Source organism: Dipodomys ordii, unplaced genomic scaffold (assembly GCF_000151885.1).
Source record: "Dipodomys ordii isolate 6190 unplaced genomic scaffold, Dord_2.0 Scaffold20, whole genome shotgun sequence".
NCBI lineage: Eukaryota > Metazoa > Chordata > Mammalia > Rodentia > Heteromyidae > Dipodomys > Dipodomys ordii.
This window is the reverse complement of record NW_012267236.1, coordinates 7,334,764-7,348,921: the sequence shown is the minus strand read 5'-3', so window position 1 is coordinate 7,348,921 and position 14,158 is coordinate 7,334,764. Positions and strand designations below refer to the sequence as shown.

General features: G+C 36.4%; 1 protein-coding gene across 1 annotated transcript in view; it reads left to right on the top strand.

The window, feature by feature from the left end:
* Bre (brain and reproductive organ-expressed (TNFRSF1A modulator)) overlaps positions 1–14,158 on the top strand; it is a 405,798-nt gene that overhangs the window by 74,798 nt on the left and 316,842 nt on the right. The window contains exon 4 of the mRNA XM_013013787.1: positions 7,478–7,572. Within this exon, the coding sequence (XP_012869241.1) occupies positions 7,478–7,572 (95 nt within the window). The remainder of the gene's footprint in view (positions 1–7,477; positions 7,573–14,158) is intronic.

The following is a 14,158-nucleotide window of genomic DNA, read 5'->3' as shown; positions in this document are numbered from 1 at the left end:
TCTTCAGCTCAAGGCTAGCACTCTACCACTTGAGCCACAGCGCCACTTCCGGCTTTTTTCTTTTTGCTTATGTGGTGCTGAGGAATTGAACCCAGGGCCTAAGGCAAGCAAGGCAAGTGCTCTACCACTGAGCCACCTTCCCAGCCCTTTTTTTCTTTTTTTTATTCTGAGCACCTTTTTTTTTTTATTCCCCCTGCCTCCAACAAAGTATAGCATTTACAGAATTTAGATAATCAAGCCAAATCATCAAACTGCTACAACCAAACTGTGCATCAGAATCAGTAATGCTGTTCACTCAACTGCAGAGCCTTTAAAATTATTTAAAATTATTATTGTTTTTATAAAGGTGATGGACAAAGGGTTTACAGTTATGTAAGTCAAGTAAAGAGTTTATTTCAATTTGGACAACATCATCCCTTCGCTCTTATCCCCACCCACAAGTTGTATAGTTCATTTTCAACATAGTGCCCAGTTAGTTCCATTGCTACATTTGTTGACCCCTTGTCCCTCCATTTCTGATTCAGCAGTTATACAGACTTATGCCTGTGATACAATTTATATAATTACATAGGAAAGGTGAATTTTAGTGTGTTTTTAACATTTTTACTGTTATTATAAAGGTGATGTACAAAGGGATTATGGTTATATAAGTCAGGGAAAGAGTACATTTCTTTTTGTCACTCCCTCCCTTGCCCTCTCCTAGTTTTTCCCTTCCATCCCTGTCCACAAGTTGTATAGTTCATTTTCAGCACAGTGTCTAGTTAGTACTACGACTGCATTTGTGTGCATAAAAATTAAAAATAAAGCTGGGTTCTGATGGCTTACACCTCTAATCCTAGCCACTCAGGAGGTTGAGACCTGAGGAAGCTATGCTGGCCATCGAGGTCTGTGAGACTCTTCTCTCCAAGTAACCACTAAAAAGCTAGAAGTAAAACCATGGCTCAAGTAGTAGAGTGCCAGCCTTGAGCAAAAAAGGCTAAGGGACAGTACCCAAACTTGGCTCAAGCCCTGGTACTGGCACCAAAAACAATTAATTTCACCTCCTCCCCCCTTGAATGTGGCTACTAATAAGTGTGTGGCTTGTTTTGTTATTTCTATTGCACAACATGCAGTATTATAAATGTAGTCTTGAGAAAGGCTGTGGTAAAGAAAAGTCCTGTAAGGTAAAGGGACAAATTGAAATCACTTAATTGTCATGTACATTTATCCTTTCTTACTGATATTTTTTTGAGAGCCAAATCCATGTAAATTATGCTAACTCTCAGATATGGTATTCCTCATAGTTTCTTTTTCTAGAACACTGAAAAAGAAATTCTATCTCAAACAAGAGTTCTATGCAGTAGAATCATTAGCACATTGATTATTAATGATATCCTTGAGTTTGTAGGCAAAATGACATTTGGCAAATTTTTGAATACATAATGCTGTCCTTCTGATGAACATTTAGGTTCACAGTATTATTGAGTAGATGGTACTGTTTCAGTGTTTATGCACTAGAGGTGCTACTGATTAATTAGCCATAGCTGGTGTAAGGAGAGGTTTCCAGGAGCATATGTAGACAATATGTTAAAAATTAGGAGTGCCAACCTCAAATTGGAGTTGAACCTATAAATATTATTATTATTATTATTTGTTGGTCCTGGGTCTTGAACTCTGGGCTTGGGCGCTGTCCTTGCACTCTTCAGCCAAGGCGAGTGCTCTACCGCTTGAACCACAGCACTACTTCCAGTTTTCTAGTACTTAATTGGAGATAAGAGTCTCACGGAGTTTCCTGCCCGGGCTGGCTTTGAACTGTGATCCTCAGATCTCAGCCTCCTCTGTAGCTAGGATTACAGGCGTGAGCCACCAGTGCCCGGCCTGAACCTATAAATATTATTATGGGCTGTAAATAGGTAGATCTAACAAGATTAAAATGTAATAAAGGCAATTCAGCTGTCTCAGTTAAGAATGAGGGATATATGTAGCATTAGAGTAGTATGTATGGAAAAGTCTTGGGACTTTTAGTTAGTAGGAAGCATAATAAAAGTCACTGCGATGTTGCAGTCTAGAAAGTCCATTTTAGTCTGCACTGGTGTTTATCAGTTGTAAGTTTAGCATCTAAAATGAAAGCATGGATTTTCTTGTGTGTAATTTTGGATATTATCCTTGAAGAGGAAAGTGGACAAATACACATATTCAGAGTGCAGGGGAAATGATAATGGAATTGAGTGAGACCAAGTCAATTAAGTAATAGTGAAGGAAATTGGGATATGTAGCCTGCTGATGTGACTCATGGTAAGGTTGAAAGAGAGATCACAGGAACTGCCCTCAAGTAAGACGAGGGTCAAATTAAATTTGTTTTATAAAATCCTAAGAGCCAGTAGATGGAATTTCAGGGAGAGGGGATTCAATTTCAGTAGGAGTCTATACTAACTCTTTTAAATGAATCACCTCTCCAAAGTATTGTTTAAAACTCTATTGATTGAACCTACGTTTCTTTTTGGGAATTTCTTTCATTCTGGAATTTTCTGGTCTGACCCTTACTTCCCATACTTAGAATTTCAGTAAATAATTATTTAGTGCAGTAACTGATAAATCAGATTATTTTGAGTTGGTTTTTGAAACTGTGTCTTCTCTACAGTGATTTAAACTTTGAGATAGACACTGGAGAAGAGTAGGGAAAAGAAGTAAGGAATAAGTTGTTTTTCTTCTATACTTGGAGAGTAGAATGTAGGGTCCACTCATCAGCTCTGGTGACTGGCTGGTCTTCCTGAGATACAGCTTCTGTTTTCTGAAGAATATCAGCTACCAGAGCACGAGAATGGAAACTATCTCATACATGGAAACCACCTCGTACCTCGAATGTCTGTGATTTCACATGTGTGTCCTACTAGGAACCACTATAGACATGTACTGTGAAAGACCCGAATCTTCTCCATTAGCCTTACTGTTATAGGTTGGCACTTTTCAGGGAGAATGAAAAGTAAGACTTGAAACTCCCATTTTGTCATTAGGTGGTTGTGATACCTACATTTTAGGTGTTGTATTACTTAAAAATATTTCTTAAACCTTACTGTAGATCGCCTCTGATATTACTTTTATTTTCTTTGTTTGCCACTTACTCTTCCTTTTTATGAAAAGTTGAAGTAAGGAGTATCCAAATAATTTGTAACTCTGTTCACTCATCTTCTCCAGGGTGAAATAAAGGAAATGCAATATTATTGCTCTTCTTTGTGATTTGTGTTGGTCTTTTCTTCACCATCTTTGTCCTGAGGTCAGATGCTATGTTTTCTACTTCCTGTATAACTCCCCAGGTGTCCAGTGTGTGCATCTGTGCAAGTACAGTTTTTAATAAGTGTTCTTGACTGATTTACTATCTGTTCTCCATAGCAAGAAAAACACCACCACGATCCATTTCAAAGAGACTATTGAGTATTGAAGGAAAGTGTTTCAGGAGTTCTTTAGGGTTGCTGGCAAGAATTTTAACTGAGAAAAGTTAAAAGGTAGGACCATTGTGAGATTCTGAGAGATATTCAGATTTCTTTTTTTTATTTTGAAAATATTTATATGAACTTTTTACTTCTTTTACAAAAATTCCTTTTATTTAGTTGAGAGGATGATGCATAGCATTACTCTGTATATAGAATTTTGTTTTTGGGAAAAAAGTTTACTGCTGGGTATGCAGATACTTTTGGCTGCTTTAAGTATTTAAAATCGAAGTTGAAAATACATGTTCCATATTCCTTTTGTTTTAAAAGGGCACATTTTAGAAAATTCCTGAAAACTAAAGATCATCATATGAAAGTATTTTTCACTTTTAAAAAGAGCCCATTTAAAAATGGAACGCTTCAAATTGCATTTTCAAGATGTTTTTATTTATAAAAAATAAATTTACCCACAACCACTCAGTAAACACTTTATAATTTGTGTTTAAGATCAGATTTCTTTAAAGTGGAGCACATTTTTACATAAGATTAAAACACATAACAGCTTTATTTAATACAATTCACATACCTTTAAAATGTATAAGTCAGTGATTTTTTAGTGTAATCACAAAGTAATACAACCATCAACACTAATTCTAGAACATTTCCATCACTACAGAGAGAAAACACCCCCATTAACATTCACACTGACTTTTCCAGCTCATGGCAGTCATTAATCTACTTTCATTCTCTGGATTGCATATTCTGGACATTTCATATGAATGGGACCATGCAGCAATAACACAAATGATCCATTGTTTCTGGCTTTTTCCCCCCATCTTAGCTTAATTTTACATATATCAGTATGTTTTTCTTATTTATAGTTAAAAATATTCCATTGTGTGTATGCATTACATATTTTACTTATCCATTTATCACTTGATGGACTTGTCACCACATTTTGCCTCCTGTAAACAGTACTTCTATAACCATCCATGTACAAGTTTTTGTGTGGGTGTGTTTCCGGCTCTATTTGGTAAATACCTAACAGTGGAACTGCAGAGTCACATAGTAAGTCAATGATGAATTTTTTGAGGAAATGTCAACTGTTTCAGAATTAAGCAGCATTACTTTACATCTCCCCTAGTAGTGTTAAAGGAGTGTTACTTCCTTTACATCCTCCTGAGTAACTATGATTGTCCTTTTGGTTATGGCTTATTCTTGTGAGTATGAAATGATGTCTCATTGTGATTTTGATTTCCTTGATGGCTAATGATGTTGAACATCTCTTCATTGACCATTTGTAGATTAAAAAAAATTTTTATTGTTAAAGTGATATACAGAGGGATTCAGTTACATGATTCAGGCAATGAGTACATTTCCTTTTGAACAATGCCATCGCCTCCCTCCTTCTCTCTCAGTTTTTCCCTTTCTGACGTCCCTTCTCTGAAAGTTGTATAGTTCATTTCCAACACAGTGTCTAGTGGGTTTCATTGCTGAATTGGTTTGCCTTTTGTCCGACCGATTTGTGCTTACTGTTTGCCTCTCCAGATAAACTTATATACAAGACAAAGAGTACAGAAACAAAAACAGGGACAGAAGAGAATTTTTTTTTTTTGGTCAGTTATGGGCTTGAACTCTGGGCTTGGGCGCTGTCCCTGAACTCTTTAGCTCAAGGATAGTGTTCTACCACTTCAGCTACAGCGCCACTTCCAGTTTTCTGGTGGTTATAAATGTAAATGAATATTTAAAATTTTTAATTTTGAATGTGACATATATAACTAAATATAATCCACATAAGCAGAAGGTCTTTGAAATATTCAATAACTTTAAGAGACCAAAGTGATCTTAATGCCAAAATGTGTGAAAACCGATTAACCTCTTTGATATTTTTTTTTAAGATATGGGAAGAAAGTATCAGATGATTAAGAAAGAAGGTAGTAAGAATGAAAACTCGTATTTCAGCCATTTGCTTAATTGGAAAGAGGATAAGACTGTAATTAAATACTCAAGTGAGTGGTATAGCTAAACAGCATTGTTGTTTCCCGGATATATCAGGGAAGGCATTGTGAGTAAACCCCTCATTCTAAAGGATGAGAACATTTTGACTGGGTGTCACAGCGTTGGGATGGCATTGGGAAGATCATACAGAGTAAAATTGTTCCGTTATTTGCTTGTAGACCACGAGAAGGGTAGATTAGCAGGTAGGATATAGGGATCTTGGAGGAAGTTTACCTCTAATCCATTTACCAGTAGAGAATCGTTGAAGTTTTCTGAATTAGGAAGCTTGCAGTCTACATAGTACTTTAGAAAGACTTACTTGCTGAGGGTACAACTCAGATCATTTAGACCATCAATTCCTTACGAGCTGCATTTATTGATCTCCACTGCCCAGCATAGTAATAAGAATAAAGTTCAACTGTTCAATAATGGAAATGTGAATTACAAACAAGGTGATCTGGACCTGGATTGAGTTCTTAGCTGTAGGGAGAATCTTTAGGAAATTTTGGAGGAAATATTGAGATGACTTGTTTTTAGAGTAGAAAGGTATAAAGGTGACATTAAAGTTTCACCTTTGGTTATTAAGAAATAACAACACTGTCCTTGAATATAGATAGCTAGAAGAAGAGGAATGTAAAAGCAGAGGAAGTCATGATCACATTTTTAGACTTGCAGAGTCTAACATGGAAATGCCTATTACACAGAAATTTAAGGGCTCAAATTAGAACTGAAGTCTGAATGTTTAAATTCAGATATCATGTACATTTGTACAATAAAAATGATTAAACTGACAAAACTGTGCTGTGGTCATGTATGCGGAGGTTGGTGCCAGTTTACGGTTAGATTCTTCCACACTATCTTCTGATATGTGTATTAGATTGTCAATAAATGAATCTTCTTAGTAGCAGAATGATGATGACTGAATTTTTGGGGAGTAGAAAATAAAATGGGGGCTAAAGAGGGAGACAGAAAAGAAACATAGAGATAGGAAAACTTAACAACCCGGGCTGGGAAGGTGGCTCAGTGGTAGAGCACTTGCCTTGCATGCAAGAGGCCCTGGGTTCGATTCCTCAGCACCACATAAGCAAAAAGAAAAAAAGCCGGAAGTGGCGCTGTGGCTCAAGTGGTAGAGCGCTAGCCTTGAGCTGAAGAGCTGAGGGACAGCGCCCAGGCCCAGAGTTCAGGCTCCATGACCGGACCAAAAAAAAAAAAAAAAAAAGGAAAACTTAGCAACCCAAATTTGCGTTCTGTTTAATAATACTAGTACTAACAGTAGTAGTACTCTTGTGTTACTTGTTGAGTGTTTATTGTATGTCACACATATGTTAGGCATACTGTTTCTTTTTCTTCTCAAACAAAATCTGTGACATCAGCACCACTGTGTCCTTTTTTACTGATATGGAAACTGAAGTCTAAAGAATTAAAACTTAAGAACTCTTGAGCTACTAAGTTGAGTGCCTTGTAGATATAAATGGAATTTTTTTTTACTCTCAGTCAAATGAGCTTTCCATTATACCAAAGATATGTAAATATGCTTGATTTTTGAAAGGCAAGCACTATGAATATACAGAATCAGTCTTCATTAAATGTTTCCTATCATTTACTTTAGATGGGGTGGATTCTACTTTTCTACTTAGTTTTTCTATTAGTAGTGTATTCTACAGTTTTCTTTTTTGGTCTGTCATGGGGCTTGAACTCTAGGTCTGGGTATTGTCTCTGAGCTCTTCAGTTGAAGGCTAGCGCTCTACCATTTGAGCCACAGTGCCACTTCCGGCTTTTTCTGTTTATGTGGTGCTAAGGAATCGAATCCAGGACCTCATGCACGCAAGGCAAGCACTCTACTGCCTAGCCACCTTCCAAACCCCCATTAGACAGTTTTCATTGCTTGTTGTGAATGTTAATTCAGAAGATGCTAAAAATGCTTTTATTTGAAGAATTACTACTTCATAAAGTGCTTTTCAAATTACTTTTTAGAGTAAATAAAAATTTGTTAAACTTTTCTGATGTGTTCTTTAGAATGTTTATAAACAAGCAAGGAAGTAAGAAAGGCCTTTTATTTTCTTTTATTTCAGGGGATATAATTTTCAATGCCCAGTATCCAGAGCTGCCCCCTGATTTTATCTTTGGAGAGGATGCTGAATTCCTTCCAGACCCCTCTGCTCTGCACGTGAGTATACAGACTCACCCAGATGATGGATCTTTGGTCAAAACAAAACAAAGCAAAATTGACAACTACTTAACAGATGAATTCTTCCACACTTCTTCCACTTCCATATGATTCTTCCACACTTTTTTCCTTTGTCTTGTGTAATAATACAGTTTTTTTTAATTGCCAAAATAGTTAAAGAAGAGTGTTTTAAATTCCAGGTTTACTTCCAGACTATTTCAAGTTAATGAATGTCTTCAGTATTTTGGCCAAAATATTTTTACCTCAATTTAAAGAGACATGTTGAAAACATGTGCTTTGTTTCTATGTGATATTTCAAGCCTGTAATCAATTTTCTTTTTTTTTTGTTTGTTTTGTTTTGTTTTGTAGAGAAGTGGCACATTTGGACTTGTATCCACATTTTCTCAGTATCATTACCACAAGGGTAAAGATCAAATTAAATGTTCTTTAATAAGCAAGACCAAAACCTTTGTAATTGAAATAAAATGTTTCTGGAATTAAGTCAGGAATAATTATAATCAGGGAAAAGGGATGGTGGTACTTGTCAGAACACATGCAGTTTATATAAAAGTTTATATGAAAGTTTTGAGTGGTCATTAGAGAAAAATATGCCATTTTGTTTAAATGACTGATCAGACAAAATGTTTCTTTTCTTCCTCTTCAAATTTGAGTTCGGTGTCATATCTGTACTCTTAAGGGTTTAATTGTTGTTTAAAACTTTGTTCTTAGTTTCATTTTCTGGAATTTATTTGTCTCACTAATGATGTGTAATTAAAGTATTGCTGACTCAACCTAGATTGCCCCCCCACCCTTTTAAATTAAATGGAGAAGAGTTGACAGAAACCCAAAGGATTGTCTTAAAATTTAGAACACATCTGTAAAAATACTGTTGGCAAGAGTAGAATAGGTTTATTGTACAGTTTCTTTCTTTTTGTGTGTGTAGGGGACTGTATTTGGGCTTGAACTCAATGTCTTGTGTTGTTGTTTAAACCGTAAGACTAGTGCTTTACCACATGAACCACAGCTCTACTTCCAACACAGTTTCTAATAATTATACATCAGTTGTTATTTGGTTTTCAAGAAGTTTATAAATTGTTTAGTCCTTTTATATGCTGGTGGTTTTATATTTACCTTATAATTAAAGTTGAGATACTTACCGGGGAAGATGAAACACAGGTATTACTAGAGACCTCTGCTGTCTTAAATCTGCCCATTGAAGGGAATCATATGCTTGGAGACAGATTTATTATAGATAGAGAAGGTTTCATAGTGGTAGTGAGGGTTCGCTCATTATGGAAGAAGGGAACAGTGGAGAATGTAATTGAGTCTTCCAGATAGAAGAATGAAAGGAAAATTTGAATATACTATGTTGCAGAAGAAAATAATGACAGACTTCCTGAGATGCAAATTAATATAAGAAAGGGCTAGAAAATATTCCATATTTTGGAACAAGACTGTGGAGTGCATTGAGTAGTGGGCTAAAAGCCACTGAAGGAAGTGATAGAGCAAGTTATCTAATAGCAATGTAGTTAGCATAATGAATTGAGGAGAAAATGAAGAGTAGGACTGAGGATTATTACAAGAATCTAGAAGAAGCAGACAGGCTTGGAACCAGAGTGATTATAAGAGGAAAACACCATGATGGAAGGATATGAAAGATATGCTTACTGGCACACATCTGTCTGGAGGCAGTCTTAGGACAATTGTGGTCCAAATCTGGCCAGGGCAAACGCTCATGATTGTATGTGAAAAACAACTTAAATAAAGTTAAAGTACTGGGATCATGGATCAAGTGATGAGTGTGAGCCTCTTTAAATCTCAGTACTACTCATACAAAGAAAAGAGGTGTTTACTACTCATTTTTGGAATTTCCTTTGTAATTTGCGGTGTGTATCTTTGGTATTGGCAAGTATTGTAAGTGTAGAATTTAAAATCTAGAAAGGGATTTAAGATTCAACTTATTCTACTCTTCTATTTTAGTACTGGGGAAATTGATGTAGATTTATATAAGTCTGTGTCAGAGCTGATACTATAATTCACTCTTTGATGTTCAATCTCTGAATAAAGTTAGCACAGATTCTTTTAAGAAATTAACTGAAAAAGAATGGTGAAACCTTCAGATCACAAGATCTAAGGGGAAGATAGTAGGCGAACAGTTTCTCTTTAGTGAGAGTTAACCTGAAACCTCTGGAAACCTTCTTTATGGAACAATGTTCTGGGCATGCCCAGAGAAGCAATTGGAGTACACACTCGGCTAGCAGAATGATGTCCAAATAGACCTATTGCTTGAACTTAGTGTCTGTTTGGTTAAAATACCAGAACAGGGTAAGCAATAAGGTCTGATCCTCAGCAGTCATTTCCATAAGCACAACTTGCCTCTGAAGGACTTTTCAACTCAGCTGTTAGCAGGTTATGGTTAAATTAGTACATTTGGTTCAGATTTCTCTGCCCCCCCCTTTTTTTTTGATAATCTGACTAGTCACCAGGTGATTTTGCACATAGGAATTATATATTTTATTACATATGGACTAGAAAACAGAATACCTAAACTCTGATATGCAGCCTTAGACTCTGGGAGGACAGTTCAAAATAGTTCCTTGGTGTAAATACAGAATTTCATTGAGATTTCAGGATTTTTCTCCAGATAGCAGCTTGTTTACAGCTGGTACTCTACTGCCTGAGGTAGAGCCTGAAGCTCATGGTTCTGGATTTTATCTTAAATTACCAAATCCATGAAAGTGTTGAATCTGGGTTGGCTTTGTACTGCAATCCTCAGTTTGTAGCCTCCTGAATAGCTAGGATTTCAGGCATGAGCCACAAGTGCCTGCCCCTCCCCCCTTTTTATTTTAAAAATTTTATGAGTTCCATTAAGGAAGTTAAGATTTTTCAAATAAACTTAAATCAATATTTCATCTAAGGATAGGCTTTCATAGCTAGGTAGAGATTCCAAAAAATTAAGGACCTTTGTGTGTATGTGTGTGTGTGTGTGTGTGTGTTCGTGTGAGAGAGAGAGAGAGACAGACAGACAGACAGACGGACAGAGATAGAGACACACAGAGAGAGAGACAGAGAGAGACAGAGGAGAGAGAGAGCGAGAGGAGAGAGAGAGAGAGAGAGAGAGAGAGAGAGAGAGAGCGCATGTGTACACCAGGGTTTGAACTCATGGCCTCATACTCTCTTGGATTTTTTTGCTCATAATTGGTGGTCTACTACTAGAGCCCAAATTTCACTTACTTAAAGTGTACAATTCTGTAGTTAAAAAACATTATATTCAATGGGCTGGGAAGGTGGTTCAGTGGTAGAGTGCTTGCCTCATGCATGAGGCCCTGGGTTCAATTCCTTAGTACCACATAAACAGAAAAAGCCTTGTGCTGAAGAACTCAGGGACAGCGCCCAGGCCCAGACTTCAAACCCCATCACACACACACACACACACACACACACACACCCATCACACACACACACACCCATCACACACACACACACACCCATCTCACACACACACACACACAATTATATTCAAAGAATGATGCTGTTATCACCCAAGTTTATTGTCATCATCCAAAAAGGAAACTCTAAACCTGTTAGTTTCTGTTTTTACTTTCCCACCATTGGCAATAACTAAAGCATGCTCTCTGCCTATGTGGATTTACCTAATTTGGACATTTCAAATTGAATAATAATATATGGTCCCTAGTGACTTCCTGTTTTCAGTTAACATAGTGTCTTCAATCTAGCATGTATTGCTTTAATTTTTATTACAAGTAATTCATTGTATGCATATACTACCTTTTATTTATCCCCTTGTCATTTGATGGACATTTGGGTTGTTTTCATGCTTTGGTTTTTGTAACTACTGCTGTTGTATGTGAATGTATTTTTATTTCTCGTGTGTGTGTGTGTGTGTGTGTGTGTGTGTAGGACCACATGGGTAACTGTTTAACTTTTGGAGGAACTACTGGGATTGTTTTCAAAAGGAGATGCATTATTTTGTATTTCCACAAGGACTATATAAATTTTCCAGTTTCTCTACATCCCCACTAGTGTTTATTATCTGTCATTTTAATTATAGCTGTCACTGGTAGGTATGAAGTAGTATCTCACTGTGGTTTTGGTTTGCTTTCCTAGGCTCCTGATGTTGAACATCTTTTGATGGGCGTACTGGCTGCTTGTCTATCTTCTTTGGGGGTCTCTTACGACCCTTTGCTTATTTTTAAATTGAATTATTGATCTTTTAATTGACTTAAGAGTTCTTAATATAGAAGTGCAAATTCTATATCAGCTGTATGATTTGTCAAACGTTCTCCCTTTAATGTGCATGTTCTTTTCACTCTCTAGGTAATGTTCTTTAGAAGAAAGTGTTGAACTTTGATAAAGTCATTTTATTTATTTATTTTTATTGCTTATGCTTTTAGTTTTATACCGAAGAAACCTTGCCTAATCCAAGATTCTAAGTATTCACTCTTATATTGTCTCTGAAATTTCATTATTTTTGCTATTTTATCTATTGAAAAAGAGATAAACTAATAGATAAATTAACTGAAGTTAATTTTTGTATATGGTGTGAGGTTGATGTCTAACTTCATTGTTTTGCAAGTTAATATCCAAATATCCTAGCACAGTTTTTAAGAATGACTTTTCTTCATTGAATTTACTTGGCTACTTTGTTGAACTTCAATTGTCTATAAATGTGGGGGTTTATTTTTGTGTTCTCAATTCTGTTCCATTAGTTTGTTTGTACTTGTCAGTGCCATATTATCTTGATTGTTGTGACTTTGTAGTGAGCTTTGAAATTGAGAAGTGTGAATATTTGAACAATTTTGTTCTTTTCAAGATTGCTTTGACATTTATGGGTCATTTGTGTATCTGTATGAATTTTAGGATCAAATGTCTGCAAAAATTCTAGCTAAAATTTTTGCTAAGGATTTATTGACTTTTTAGATGAATCTAGAGATTATTGCCTTAAAGCTGTCAAATCTTACTAATCAGGAACATAGAATATATTTCCATTTATTTACACTTCCTTAAATTTCTTTCAATGATTTTTAAGTTTTATACTTCTTATGCTACATTTATTCATAAATTTTCTATTCTCCTTGATGTTATTCTAAATGGAATTATTTTTGTTTTTAGTTTTGCAATATTGTTATATAGAAACAGTTGATTTTTTGTGTATTAATCTTATATTCTAGGCAGTCACTCTACCACTTGAGCCATACCAGTCCTCTTTGCCTTTGTTACTTTTAAATAGACTCCCTGATGTTTACACAGGGCTGTTCTGGATTGCAATTTGTCTGCTTAGACTTCCCACATAGCTTTTGACAGGCATGTGCTTCCATGTCCAGCTATTGATTGAGATAGAGGCTTGTTTTTATTCCTGGTCAAGTACAGATCTGCAGTCCTCTCAATCTCCACCTCCTGAGTAGCTAGAATTATAGATGTGAATCATTGGCCCCTAGCCTAGCTCTAACTTTTAATGTAAATTTTTTACTTTTGCTAAACAAAAATCTTAGTTTTTTTCCCCTGAGGTAAGTCAATTTGTGAAGATGTTAGATCACTACCTATTTTTGTATTGAGATGTGATTGTAAAGTGAACACTTTTTCTTTCAGCTCATAACTAAGCTTAAAGAATTTCCTAAGATAGAAATGGAACAACATTGCATTGAAGTGTGAATTTGCTGCAAACATTGTTGTTCTTTTCAGTATTGCTTTGACTTTTAAAGCTACATTTGAAGTCAACACTCATAAATTCTAGTAGATTTTCCTCATTGCTTTACATTGTATATGCTAGTAATTCATTCAGCAAACCATTTAATTCAACACTATTTTAATACTATGATGTAGTATCCTAGGCAATGAAAATAAGACCTAAGCTCTCAATGGGTCCCTTGGAGAGTAGGTGAAACAGGCATACAACTATGAAAAGATCGTGCAAATGCAACATTTAATACATAGTAGAGGAAGCAGTCCACTTGGATTATTTAGAAAAATCTATGTTTAGAAGTATCTTTTGGGGGCTGGGAAGGTGGCTCAGTGGTAGAGTGCTTGCTTTGCATGCATGAGGCCTTGGGTTCGATTCCTCAGCACCACTTAAGCAGAAAAAAGTCAGAAGTGATGCTGTGGCTCAAGTGGTAGGGTGCTAGCCTTGAACTGAAGAGCTGAGGGACAGTGCCCAGGCCCAGAGTTCAGCCCCCATTACCAACTAAAAAAAAACAATGTATCTTTTGGGAGTTGGGCACAGGTGGCTCATGCCTGTAATCCTAGCTAACCATGAGGCGGATATCTGAGGCTCATGGTCAGGCAACAACTCAAAAACTGGAAGTAATACTGTGGCTCAAATAGTAGAGTGCTAGCCTTCAACACAAAGAAGCCCAGGGACAGTGCCCAGGCCCTGAGATCAAGCCCAGTAACTAGGTAGGGGTGTGGTCGGATGGGGGAGGAAAGAAGGATTTTTTGAGCACTTAGAGTTGATTCTTGATTTGAGAATTTGTTCTTTGGGGCTGGGAAGGTGGCTCAGTGGTAGAGTGCTTGCCTTGCATGCATGAGGCCCTGGGTTCGATTCCTCAGCACCACATAAGCAGAAAAA